This window comes from Gopherus flavomarginatus, chromosome 1, assembly GCF_025201925.1.
Source record: "Gopherus flavomarginatus isolate rGopFla2 chromosome 1, rGopFla2.mat.asm, whole genome shotgun sequence".
Classification (NCBI taxonomy): domain Eukaryota; kingdom Metazoa; phylum Chordata; order Testudines; family Testudinidae; genus Gopherus; species Gopherus flavomarginatus.
The window spans coordinates 77,567,199-77,581,482 of record NC_066617.1 but is presented as its reverse complement, the minus strand read 5'-3'; the positions used below and the strand labels follow the sequence as shown (position 1 = coordinate 77,581,482).

Below are 14,284 nucleotides of genomic sequence, written 5' to 3'. Positions count from 1 at the left end.
CTTACGGTCTTAGTTCAATATCCATCTGAAAGACTGTAATTCCATCACCACCGTGTCCCCTAAAACCATGCTTAGGAACTATGCTATCTAGAGAATGACAAACACCACTTCCAGCAATAAATAGGAGAGGCAGCTGACCTCAGTGCCGTAGGAGATCAAGAATAAAAGAAGAGGGGGAAGAAATTGGTAGATTCAAAGTTTCTGATTGTTTTTCTCTAAATCATTCATGAAAGAGGAATAACTGGGAAGGCCAACAGCATATTTTATACAAAAAAAAATTATAAAATACTGTTGTTCCTCTTGTAGTAAAACAAGGAGAGGCTGGAGCTGTACCACAGGAGTAACCCTGTTCCTACACTTCATAAACTGTAAAGACTGGTTTACTGCATTCTAGAACAGAATAACGCTGTAGAAATTACCCTTTAAATACACATATGCTGAATATTAACAGTTATTCTCACCTTTCTTGCCAAGCGGTTGATGAGTACTTTATTTGTAAGTGTTGTTACATTTAATTTCTTAAAACAGAGCCCTGAAGTGCCTCCAGGTGAAACCTTGTAAGAAAAATGCCAAAATAAGAGTTTGGGGGATGGGTGAATATTACAGATAGTATTTATTTTAGCATATACAAGAAGTAAATAACAAGTGGTATACTTAAAAATTAACAAAATACTCACTAGTTTTCTTATTGAATTTGCACTCTGAAAAACATTTTAAAAGTAGATTAGAAATGCAGGGATATTAGTAACATTCCTCCTGTTTTGCTATGACAAATTATTAGTCATTTTCAACACTGAGGGTCCTTCTCCTGCTATCTGAATGCTAGCTAAACTTTCACTAAACATGGGAACATATACTTCCCTGTTAGTTCCAAAGCATATGTTTATTAATATGGTGCATGCTTCTGTGTGTTTACTTATTTACTATGGAGTTAGAGCCAAATGGCCAGTTAGGGGAATCAAGCAGGAAAGACAACACCACGACCTAGATAAAGAGCATTCCAACACTCAGACACAATTGCCAGTTTCACAGTAGTGAAGAGACAACTCCTCGGTCCCAACCCTGGTGACACAGCTATTTTGCCAAGGCTGAGAAGAGAGATCTCAATGGGAACACTTAACTGTTACAGGACCCCAGGCCTAGAAAAGGGGTGGGAGGTTGAGTATGTGGCCAGAGGCTGCCTAGGGTGTGTCAGTGAGATCAGACAGACTGGCAAAGAGACACAGAGAGTTAGGCCTCGTCTACACTTCAAAATTTAGATCAGCCTAGCTACATCGCTCAGGGCTGTAAAAAATTTCATATCCTGGGCATTGTAGTTACGTCAACCTAAGCCCTGGTGTACATGTGGCTATGTCAATGCCTCTCAGAAAGAAGGATTAACTACATCAGTGGAAAATAGCCTTCCATCAATGTAAAAAGCCTCTACGCTACAGCACCACAGTGGCACAGCTGTAACTCTGCAGCTGTGCCACTGCAGTGGCTGTAGTGTAGAAATGGCCAGAGTGAGAAGTCGAAACTGCAGCAAGGGCTCAAAGGTGGAGGTAACTGGGCTAGCTGAAACACACAAGGATGGCAAGGAAAAATCAGTTAAGAGTAAGATAAAAGTAAATATGCACATAGGCCTTTTTTTTTATCCTTCACTCTGTGTGCTTTGCACCTTTGGGTGAATGATAAATAATGCTTTGTTTTGAAGAAGCTGTTTTTGAGTCACTTTAACCTAGAGGCTGCTCTAGTTATATACAGATTAGACAGTTGATGAGAGCAACTGATTTCTGAGGGCAAGATTTCTGTAGACTTGCCCCAGTACCCTCCACAGGGAACAGTAATGTAATGGTGGATGAGCCTGGCAGTGCTGCCAGTGGGCAGGGGGACCCCCTACCAGGGCTACCTGAAGCAGGAAGTGACTCCCAGCCAGGATGCCAGTAAAGTGCTCTTGCCCCCCTACCCAGCTGCTCAGTGCAGGAAAGGTCACTGCCATGGTTCAGAGATGCTCCTGATGGCACCACAGATGCTGATGGGACTTCAATCACAAGCACAGCGACCTGCCTGGCTCCATGTCAGTGCCCAGCCGTCACCTGCCACTCTGAGACCGCCCATGCCCCAGCCACTCTGCGGCCATGCTTCAACTCCACTGTATCCAGGTTCTAGTGGAGGAGTTGCCACCAGAGAGCTACAAGCCCAACAGCAATGAACTCACCCAGGAAGGCACAGGGAGGAGGACTAGGGCGCATAGGGATTGTTGGGAGTCTCAGGGGGTGCAGGCTCTGAGTTGCTGGGGGTGTGTGCAGGAGGCTGGGCAATAGAATGGCAGTGTAAGGACTGAGGTGCAGGACTAGGCTGAGCAAGCACAAGCCCAGATGCCGAGAATCCCACTCTGTCCACTAGGAAGAAGCCCACCACCCACTATGTGAGGAGGATCAGCACCCCCAGGCTGGGTGACCATGTGTTTCTACCCAGAGTGAGGTGTGGGATGCCAGGCTTGTCGTGTGAGGGCTACACTTGAGAGGCACCTAAAAGTAACCACACAGTAACTGGGACCCCTTATCAAATTACAGTAATCACCTAAAACAGTGCTGTAGTAATATCATAAAATTTAGTGGTTTGGGTCCCAATCCTACAAAATATTTGCTAATGTAGCCCATGTGGATTTTGCCCATTTGCCCCTTGCACTCCCATTGAAATCAGCCATACAGGACCAGGGTTCCACAAGGTCTATCTCAATGAAGGACTGGGACCCTGGACCATTACTACAGTGTACTGTAGGCATTTATTGTCTAAGGATAAGGATTGCAAGATTGAGCCTCAATTTATTTATGATAAAATGTGATCTGGAGTATTTTTTCTTGTGAAACTCATTTTAATATAATCAAATATGTTGTGACTCTCCCTCTTACACAAACCACCCACACAATGATCTTAATTCCGCTATGAGTTTTACCAAGTTTCACCAGCCTTGCAGAAAGTCAACCCTGAGAGAGGTAGCATTGGTACAAGTCCCCCAACACCCGCACCCAGCCAGTGCAGTTCCAGAAGTGTGAGGGAAGGTGGAGGCTTTAAGCATATCACTCAGGCATTCGCTGCCCCAGGAGGACTGTTGTGGAGATCCTGCTGCAACTTGAATCTAGCATCACAAGCAAAATCCCTGGAGGAAGCCAGTGATATGGGCATCTCTTGCTTTCCTCTCATGGGACTGAATTCCCCTAGGTTACAACTGCTACAGGCTAGTGGAAGGGGATATATAATTTGCACTTCCCTTCACCACTTCAATTGAACTATGCTGATTTAATCTTTGAGGATCTAGCCCACCCAGTTGAATATCTGACAATAAGAAAGAAAACTACAGTTTCATTTTCTTATAACAAATACAACAATTACTAGTTACCCTGAGGTCTGTTTCATTTCCCAAGAGGTACAATAGAACGTGTTTTGAAATATAAATAACTTGCAATTTCTAAAATGGCTAACACTGTTAACTGGATGTTAATTCACGTTGTGCCTTTGCACACACATATCAAAAGAATTCAACATTACTAAGAGTATTGAGGAAGTGATAGCATGCAAACATCTTACCTGATTAGTGGGACACTTCTCAATATGAGCAACAATTATTTCTTCTGGGAGCTTCACTAAAATGTAGGAAGCCATATTATAGAGGGCTATGTTATTTCCATCAAACGTAATAATGCTCAGTTCAGATAGTACAGAGCATTGACCTAAAAAAGAACGGACAGTTAATGAGGGTACCACAAAACTGAACACTACAAATTTCTTTAAATCTTCTATTTTTGGCAACAATTGCCGCTTCTGTAAAAACAAAAACCCACCACTGTTAGCTGGAATTGCTGTGCACAGCACATTGAGCCAAGAGGAGAAGGGAGTACCTTATGTTGTTCAACAGCAACTACTCTGGCTAGTTAAGGAGTGTGCTGGATACAGGGACAGATCCTCAGCCGTTGCAAATTGTCATCGCTCTGTTGAAGTGAATGGCACTATGACAATTTACATGAAATGAGGGTCTGTTCCATGGGTCAAAAGGGAGACTCAATTATTCTTCTACAACTGAAAAGTCAGTGGCTGCAACATGGAGGTCTCAAGAATGTCATACATCTTTGTGACTATCTATATTTTAATACTCACCTTTGCTATACCCTAAAAAAAATAAAATAAAATTGGAAGGTCTATTGCCAGAATTAGGGCCTGATGCAACACTCTTTAAATTAAATGACATATCTATTGAGGTCAAGGCCTAAAGTTCCAAATAGAGTTGAGTGAAATTTGGAATTTCCGTCCTGCAGGAAATTCTGATATTTCAATGTTGTTCTTTTGGGAAAAAAGCTGATATTCTAACATTTTTCATGGAAGAGAAATTTCAATATAGAAATGTTAAAATGCTTCATTTCAATATTTTCAGTCAGAATGTTCTGACATTCCCCAAATCAAAAGGTCTCATTCTAATTTGTTGGTAGAACTAACCTGAGACATTTGATTATTAAACTGTATTTTCCTACTGTGGCACACTGTCTCATGGGAGTTGTAGTTCTGGAGCCTGATTTACAACAATGTTTCAGGTTAGTTCTACCAACAAATCAGAATGAAACCTTTTGATTTGGAGAATGTCAGAACATTCTAATTGAAAATATTGAAATGAAGCATTTTAACATTTCTATATTGAAATTATATTTAAAAGTATATTTAAAAATCTGTACATTAAACTCCAAAGGAAAAAAATCAAATTAAGCAAAGTAACCTATAAAAATAATGCTGATTTATTCTTTCCCACAAAATTTTAATCTCTCCCCAATTTATTTATTTTATTTTAAGAAAAGGCTTCTCTATTGTATTTTTACTGTGGTATTGCATGCCTCATGGACATTAATGGATTTAGTTTCTCAATATTCCTAAGAAGTATGGAATTCACAATTTTTAGATGGAGAGAGATTAAGTATTTTGTCCTAAATTCACACAGAAAATCTGTGGCAAAACTAGGAATAGAACCCATGTATTCTGAGTCTCAGGCCAGTGCATTAATCACAAGACAATCCTTCCTCTTGAATTTATAATCCTTAATTTATAATTTTTGATGTTTACATAATCAAGTTTTAATCCTTCACATTTGAGAATGTAACGTAAACAATATAATGACTTACAGGGACATTCCCATTCTGGACAACAACTATCACTGTTAACTTGAACTGGCATTCCTCGAAAACCACAGTCAGGTTTCTCCACATTCTTATGGCAGTTCCTTGAAACGTTATACAACATCCATCCCATATTAATGCATACATACTGGCTACATCTGTCTACAGGTTCAATGTATCTTGGCTGTTATGTAGAAAGGAAAAATAGGAATGAGCATTGCAGTCTGTGTATTCAAAAATTAAATTCAGAGACACGGACAAGAATATTCTTACACCACATGAGATTAGCTGCAACATGAGCTCCCTGCAGCTTTTGCTTTGGAACATCCAAAAGCACACAGAGACCTATCTATGCCCATTTAAGGTTAAAGAGGCCAACTAGATGCACTAGACAGGCCTCCATCTAGTACCCAAGAATCCACCAAGTTAATATGCTGCATGATCCTAGGTTAGAAAGGAAAGAGACTCCCAATACTCTTCTCCCACATCCTCCACGACACTCAATGGCAGATTAGCCACGGGGCCAATGGGGCCCCTGCCCAGGGACCCCAACCCGCTCTGCCCACCTGGTGCACCTGCCAGGGGGTGGGGGAAGCCTCCGCACCCCGACCCAGCTCCTCGGCAGGAGTGCTGGGCAGGGGGGTGGGGCAAGTCCCCCGTGTTCTGACCCCATTGCCCCAGTAGGAGCCCTGGGGAGGATGCAGGGGGGACTGCAGGCAGAGGGGGTGGGGAGGGGCCCACTTGCTCTGGCCGAGGGGCCCACAAACCTCTAATCTGCCTCTGAGGACACTGAGCAGGACAAGGCAGAAATTTGCCATAGTGCCCAAATACATATACAAATAAATTAAAGATAACTGAAAAGAACAAACAACAATAAAATCAACAAAAACACAGAATTCCAATTAATCCTCAAAATTGTGACATGGTCACGGATCTTTTGCTAAAATTGGGGAAAAGGCTCTATCATTTGAAGACAGAGTAACTGAAGATGTTGGAGGAACTTTATTCTCTTGTAGCTCCTTGTATTTGTTCCAATAACCTCAGAAAAACAGGTTATTCACCTATCAATGTATTTCCAGGGGTCTGCTTTCATACACCCACAGCACTTGGTACATATATACATAAACACACACACACCTCTCACTGGAGCATAGGTGCTGGAACTAGAGGTGAGGGGGGCTGCAGTACCCCCTGACTTGAAGTGGTTTCCATTATATATAGAGTTTACAGTTTGGTTCAGTGGCAATCAGCACCCCCACTATAAAAATTGTTCCAGTACCACTGCACTGTAGCCCTATAGAAAGCATTGGCTATTGAGGCCACTTGCTCACAATAACCAGTGTTCATGCCCAGAAGCATATAAGGAGACATAACCCTGCTTTGTTCCTCAGTAACTTTCACTAATTTAAATTCCATAGACTCCAAAGAAGTAGGAAGGGAAGGTGAGCTGTGCCCATCTCTGCAGGAAATAATTTCAGAGAACTCCATGTCTCAATAGGTGCACACAGCTCCAATAGCCAAAGTTTTCCAGAGTGTTTCAGCCAATTTGTGAGCGTGAAGGTGCAGGCAACCTTCAAAGAAAAATTAAGAGCCAATATAAAGGCAAAACAGAGAGAGAAAAATGAAAGATATTTTATCCAATTTAAAACCTCTCCCATCCCAGTTGGTAGAGAAAAAGCAGATTAAAAAGCAATATACATAGACTATACAGTGGGCAGATAAAATTGATCATACCACACAATCTGAGGAAGATGACATCAGTGTATGTATCATTGTGCCATATGAAGCATGGTCAGCTGTAACTGTCATCATCATGTCTGTGTCTGTCAGTGAAGTTTGTGTTTCCACAGTTTCTGTAGTAGAAGACAGCACCTTTGCATAACTGAAATGAGATGAAGCTGTTACAGTGGTACTCTGCGATTCTCCAATCCCCACTTGCTCTGGTTCTGTTAGATTATAGTGAGGTTTGATTGTTCTTGGTGGTGGAATTCTGGACCAATCTGATAGCGGTACATCTGTGACTTCAGAAATAGAGATAGATTTTCCTGAAGTTATCCTGCTCTGACTGGGCAAGGAAGTAGTCTGAACAGAAAAGAACGTTGAGTGTAGCAGTGAAGATTTCTCAGTAGTTGTAGATTTTGTCTTAGTAATATTTCTTTCTACTTGTGAAGTCTGACTGCTTTCTCCAGTATCTGCAGTTCTCCCAATGGAGGTTGCATATTTAAATTCTGAAGCTGCAGAAGGTGTAATCTTCAGCTCTGAGAATGCAGTCATGGCACCAGTTGTTTTCATGACTACAGTTTTTAGCATTTCTTTAGTACTCAGTGAAACTAGGGAAGGTGCAGATGTCAGTAAAGTCTTAGGTGAAGGATACATAGGTGTTTTAGAGGTAGCAGGAACTGGCCCTGAACTAGAGGCTGTGTAAAGCTCAATATGAGTAACAGAAGAATCAGTGGTTTTTGCAGTAACACTAGGGGCTATGGTGGTGGCAGGAGTAACTAATAAACTTATTGAAGGACTAACTGATGTTTTCATAGTGACATAAGTTGGCACTAAGGATGTAGTACTCAAAGCTGTGCTCATGGTCAGTGCTGCCGATGGCACTGTGGAGTGAGTGACTATTTCAGTGGGTACAAAAGTTCTTGTTTCATATTCTGTGGAAGGACTTGATGATGATATATTTGTTCCCAATGATACAGTAGATACATGGGAGGTCTCAGAAGAGGGTGACAATGTAGTAGTGAATATACTGGAATAGCTTTCCAAAGTGACTTTAGGAGTTTTAGAAGTTAATAAATGTGGTAGTGCAAACGATGTTTTAGGCACTGCTGAAGGACTTATGTAAATGTTTGTGCCTAAAGTTAATGTAGAAATACCCGAGGGAGAGGTTGCCAGTTCTGTATGGGGGCTTCTTGAGGTTTCTTGTGTACCTATGGATACAATGGGTGACTGGGTAAGAGTTACATTTGATATCAAAGCAGATGTCCTGTTTACTGTGGGAAGCACTGAAGAACTTGTTGTATGGGATGTCATGGCAGAGGCTTGTGAAACAGATGGTCTTGATGATGATGACAACAACATTGTAAGTAATGTGGATGGACTGGTAAAAGACAATATAGCTCCTGATAGTTCTCTAGAAGTTAGAGAAGTATCTGTACTTCGTACCACAGAGGCAGTTTTGAATTCTGAATGTGGACTGATAGGGTACCCTGTTATTTTTGAAGTGGTTCTTGCCATTTGATAAGTAGCTAATGTGGCATTTATGGGAAATACAGGTGTACTGAAAAGGAAGTCTGTAGAACTAATGGATGCAGTCAACCTTTTAGAAATAGTCGATATTGGAAATGCATCAGTGTGTAGTGCATATTTACTTTTTGTTGAGATTGCACTTGTTACAGATACCTCAGAGATTTGAGGAGTAGCTAGAAGAGAGACTGAAGTAGTGGAAGGTCCTAAGAAGAGACTCTTTGAGACAACTGTGACTTCTCTCGTTGCTTTGGGCTTGGGGGATGTAATTGGAGGAGGCATTAATGTAGACATTGTGTGTATTACAAGAGGACTCAAAGAAGACCACATTGTTCTCATGGTTGTAGGGATTTGGGAAGCAACTGGAGATGAAGTTTCAGTCATTATAGGTGGAATAGTGGAAACAGTGTCTGTGCTTAATGGAACTATATGTTTGGAGGGAGTAACTGAAATGTCCATTGAAGATAAAAATGTAGGTACTGAAGTTCTAGTTAAAGAACTGGTTGTTCTTAAAGATGATGAAGTAGTTCGAGAGGTGGCTTGAGTTGCCACCAAGTATGAAGCTGTGATTAACTGAGGAGGACTAGTTTCAAAACTAGTAAATCTAGAAGTAGCCATGGGAGTTTGAAAAACAGTTGAAGTTGGGGCATAAACAGAAGCTGGGTGAATTATAGGTTGAACCATAGTAGACCTGGTTCTTTCAGTCATAGTAGATAATGGTGAAGTAGATGCAGTTAATATTAACTGTGAGCTTGTTAAGAATGTGGGACTTGAAAAAGATGTTCTTCCAGTTAATGAAGCAGATGAAGGAAATTCTGTGGATGTTCTTGGCAGTTGTGAATGACTTGTGGAAAGTCTTCTGGTTCCCCAGATCCTTGTAGGTACTTCAGTAGTGACAAAGGCTGGTCCAGGGGATAAACTTGCTAATGCTGTGGAAGAGGATGCAGTTCCTGTTTCAAGTGAAAATGGTGTTACCACTAAGGAAGTGGGCATTGGTAATGTAGAATATCTAGAAACAGGACTTGCAGTTAGCAGAGTAAAAGCAGGTGTTGATGGAACTGCCATAGTTGTAATGGGTGAGGCTATAAACACTGTCGGACTTGCAGTAGGGGATGTTTTTAATGTGGCTGCTGATGTTTGAAGAGTAGCTGGAAAATCTGCTGAAGATACGGGCTTGGGCAGTACAGACAGGCTTGCTGTGCTGTGGGTTACTTTGGAAGACTGCATTGTACTTGAAACGGGTAATGAATAAGTTGAATAAGTAGTTGTATGAGGTGATGTCAGTGAATGAAAGTCTGACAGAGTTTCTGCTGTAGTGTTTGCTCCTCTTAAAGTTGTATCTATCTTTGTGGTTATTTTGGTAGTTACAGTTGTATGACTAGGCTCAGCTTCAGCTTCTGCAGTGACAAATATAGGGGGCAGCTGCGGAAATCTCTCCGTAGTAACAATTGTAGGAAAGACTAATGCAGTGGGCCTTGTCCTCTGGGTTTTTGTTCCAGCTGCCAGCTCTGTAGGTGTCACAGGTATGCCTGTAAGGAAAACGTATATTTCACTGTTATTCTGTATTAAAGAAAGAGCAAAACAGCAACATCTATCAGTCACTGGGTACCAATCTAAATATAAACCAGCCTATTCTTAGACAGCTTAAATTCCCTGAAAAGATAACCACAGTATGCCCCAAAAGGCATTGGTTCAGGATATCTGCAGACTCTAGAGGATAACTCAACATTAGTTGCACACAACTCACATTTGTAAGGTTTTCTTCACAAACCAAAAGCTAGGTTTTTTATTACACGGCAATTTAAAGCTTTTATTCTGGAGCACAATTCTGCAGCAAGGAGTGAATTCTGTAGCAAATTCTGCAAACACAGAATAGTAGACTATATGGGACCTGGGATTAAAAAAATACAATTTTCTTTTCTATTTTTGGATAGTAATGCACTATAATAGATTACTTTATATTAGTAATTATTAAACATCACATAACTAGTTTAAAAATACAAAATACTGAGACTATTTTAAAATGGAAGAAAAATAACTATAATGCTTAATCACCACATTATCCACAAATAAAGGAATGATGTGATAGCCACATGCCGACAGTTAAGCATCCAGGACACTGAGCTATTTAAATTCCCCCTCCCCTCAAAAAATGTAGCCAAAGATGCAGGGAGGTTGGCAGTAAGGTAACAAGAGTTCATGGTAAAAACACAGGATCAATGTGTAACTGGGGTAGAGTTGTGCTGAGCCTTTAACAAGGACAAGACATTTCAATTTAATACAATGGAAGTGACCAAAGAGAAACTGAATTTGTGTTCAACATAGTCAGATGTGGAGGATGATTTTTGCAGCTGTATTCTGGATGGACTGGAGTGGAGTGATGCACGTAACAGGGAGGCCAGGGCGAAGGAGGTAGCACTTTTGCAGGAAGCATAAAAAACTTGTGCAGTTACTGCATGTACAGTATGCATATCCCTCTTCTTCTCCCTCTCTCTGTATATGGGCTTGATTTTCTTCTAGGCTTTCAATCTAGTTGTTACAGCCTGACACCCCAATATTCACCACTGTCATGTAATTAGGATATGTCTTAAATGAAGTATGCCTTGTGAGGTGTCATTCGAAAAGTCTTGATCTGCTAGACAGTAATATCTCATAGGATTGTATGTGCTACTGTCATTTGTGAAGGTAGGCTTTGTTTGTGTTGCTGAAACATGTCCTGAGGTTGAAAATACCCACAAGCAGCCTTTCAGGTATGACAGTAAAAAGACCAAACAATGTTAATGGCTTATTGAGGAAATGCACACAAGCACCAGGATTACCCCAGGAACTGTGTACAACAGAAACCTCTCAGAGATAGCTCTACACAATGAGAAATGTTTGTCACAGCAAAAGAGCTTCCAGCAAGTGGGGAGAAGATATAAAAGGGGGGAAAATGACATTGGGGGGGGACCTCACTCTCCCAACAACACCACACCTGGAAACACCTGATGAACAAAGACTGAACTGTGGGAAGTGATGGTCCCAGGGCAGAAGGATTTTTAGCCTGTGTATGAAAACCTGGGAAAGCCAAGGCAACTTGTGTCTTAAGAATCTGACAGCCTGGTTGTCACTCAGAGTGAGAATATGCTAATTAATATCTTACCTATCTGGTGTGTTAAGCTCAGTTTGCGGTTTTTGTTTATTTACTAAAGTAATCTGCTTTAATCTGTTTGCTATCCCTTATAACCACTTAAAATTTAACTTCTGTAGTTAATAAACTTATTTCTTGTTTATAACATAACCCAGTTTGTGCAATTCATATCTGGGAGGGCAAGAAGCTGTGCACATCTCTCTCCACATCGAGAGAGAGGGTGAATTTTTACGAGCTTGCGCTATGCGGATCTTTCTATACAGTGCAAGACAGGCTTATCTCCCAAAATAGGTGTGCACATTAGTGCTGGGTGAGTCCTCTCACACAAAGCGGACTTCAGTCTGTGTCTGCAGCTGGGTGTGGCCCTAACTCTGTGTGTGTGCTGCAAAAGGCAGGAGAGCCTAATTCAGCAAAATAGGGAGAGGGAATCCAGGCTGGTGGAGCAGGAAAGGCTCAGTGAAATCCCAGTACATCAGGTGGCACCCCGGACGGGGGGGTCCAACCTACCACTCTGATCATGACCACTAAATAAATTATATAATAAAAAACTTTACTGGTAACTGCAGAAAGTACTTACAGTCTTCTGGATAAACACATTTAAGCGTCACTTCATCAAGGATCATATTTTTCGGACAATATGGTAAGCATCCTTCAACCCTTTAATAAAACCCAAAAAAAAATCACATTAGAAAAAAATGGCAAATCTACAATATCTTAGTTCAGTTTGACAAAATGACAGTTTTTAAGGTTCCTTTTTTTGACCCTGCCACACAGAGAATCCTGAGACCTCTTCATTAGCTTACACACACACACATATCTGAAATCCTGATGCTGCCAGCAGGAGACTGACAAGGAGTCATTCCACATTCATGCTGATGGACCATTACCCACCAGATAAACATAAACATATATCATGTGTAAAATCATCTAATGGGCAAGTGCACACTTGATTTTACAAGACACAAGAGGCTAATTCAACCTTGTTATAACTCCACTGAAGTGAACTTTTTGTTGGTAAAGATTAGTATATAATATATTATTAAAAATGATAGCATATACATTCTATATAATTGTATTATATTGGAGAAATATAGTTTATTTAGACTTACGGTGGAAGAAATTTACATGCTACTCCTTCAGGATCACTACATGTTTTAAAACAGGGGCTAGCACAAGGTTCATATCGCCATTCACACATCCTCCTATAAGGCACTGACGCATGGAGATCTGAGAAAGAAGGAAAGCATGGTATTTATAGATTGACAGTCTTTTCTAGGATGTATATTACAGTAATAGCAATTTGATAGTAGAAATGAAGTACAGACTCCCAAAAACTTCCAAATGAATAGTAATGTTTTTATAAGTGAGTATTTAAACCAAGGAGTCCTAGAAAGTTCAAAAATATTGGAGTATTAAAGGAAAAAGGACATATACTCAAATGTGCTGTTGATTTCAGGAACAACCCTACTGCCTCACCTAGCAAACAGAAAAAATACCTATAGCTCACTAAACAATATATGAACTTTTGTCTGCTTGTTATAACATACCAAATTCATTTCCAAATTAAAAAAAATAGGGCTGTCAAGCAATTAAAAGTGAGCACTAAACACTTTGTATTCTGTGTTATAACTAAAGTCAATATATTTGAAAATGTAGAAAAACATCCACAAATATTTAATAAATTTCAAATGGGATTCTATTGTGGGATTAATTGTGATTAATTTGTTTAATTGTGATTTTTTTTGAGTTAATCACATGAGTTAACTGCGATTAATCAACAGCCCTATAAAAAAAATTATCAATTTGACTGTGAATTATGCTGTCAAGGCAATATTCATGACCTAAAAAACAGGAAATCAATAACATGTGGACACAGAGGGGAATAAACACAAAAACAAATAGGGGAAATCAGTACAAATATTTGCTACTATTGATGAAGACGATGCACTCATGTGTACCCCTCTTAAGACAACTAGAACAGAATTCTACAGTATCCTTTGGGATCATGTACAACTTACCTTCAATGCTAAAGCTACTTGTACGTTTGAATTCTTCTGAATCATCATACTTTGACACTTTAATACCAGAAGCTGTCAGTATAATGAAAAAGCCTTTCTTGTTGTGAAGTTCAAATGCACTATAATCTGGAAACCAGAGACCTTGGTGGTGAAAGAATGTAGCTCTTCTACGAAATGAAGAACTTGCATCCCACTTTTCCAAAGTAACAGTTTCATTGTCATGGACATACAGGAAGTAGTTTGGTCTTTCAGCAGACTCAAGGGAAACAAGAGACAGAGCTGCTGCAAACAAAATACAAAGCAATCAAGAGTAGGTTATCACACCAGAAAACCAGAGGCTATGGACTACACGTTAGCTATTAAGTAGTTTATGTCAAAACTATTGCTCTTCACAAAAATTCTCCCATTTTTCTGTAGAAAAAAGCAATGATGACCCATAATTCAGTTCATACAAAAATCTGAAAATTCAGCTAGATATAGAGCTGACTGAAAAAGGGAAATTCCTTTTTGAGAAAAAGTTTTGTCCCAAAGTGAGATGAGACATTAAAAAACATGCAAGTTTTCACAAAATGGGATTTCAAGAAAATTTTCATTTTGGGAAAACCTAAACAGGATTTTTCTTCCCTCCAGGACAAGAGCCTTCTAGCCAGCTGCCAGAAAGTCTGAGAGCCTGGTCACTCTGCCTCTCTCCACTTAGCTACCAGGTCTGAGAGCCTGAGGGGTGCTGCCCATCCTTGGAGCTAGGGGAA

General features: G+C 40.3%; 1 protein-coding gene across 1 annotated transcript in view; it reads right to left on the bottom strand.

Annotated features, from left to right (window-relative positions):
* Positions 1-14,284, bottom strand: part of OTOGL (otogelin like) — a 135,739-nt gene that overhangs the window by 40,785 nt on the left and 80,670 nt on the right. The window contains exons 33-40 of the mRNA XM_050934069.1: positions 13,536-13,814; positions 12,627-12,744; positions 12,095-12,174; positions 6,876-9,916; positions 5,148-5,325; positions 3,571-3,713; positions 678-701; positions 462-554 (exon numbers count right to left, since the gene is read on the bottom strand). Coding sequence (XP_050790026.1) covers positions 462-554; positions 678-701; positions 3,571-3,713; positions 5,148-5,325; positions 6,876-9,916; positions 12,095-12,174; positions 12,627-12,744; positions 13,536-13,814 — 3,956 coding nt within the window. The remainder of the gene's footprint in view (positions 1-461; positions 555-677; positions 702-3,570; positions 3,714-5,147; positions 5,326-6,875; positions 9,917-12,094; positions 12,175-12,626; positions 12,745-13,535; positions 13,815-14,284) is intronic.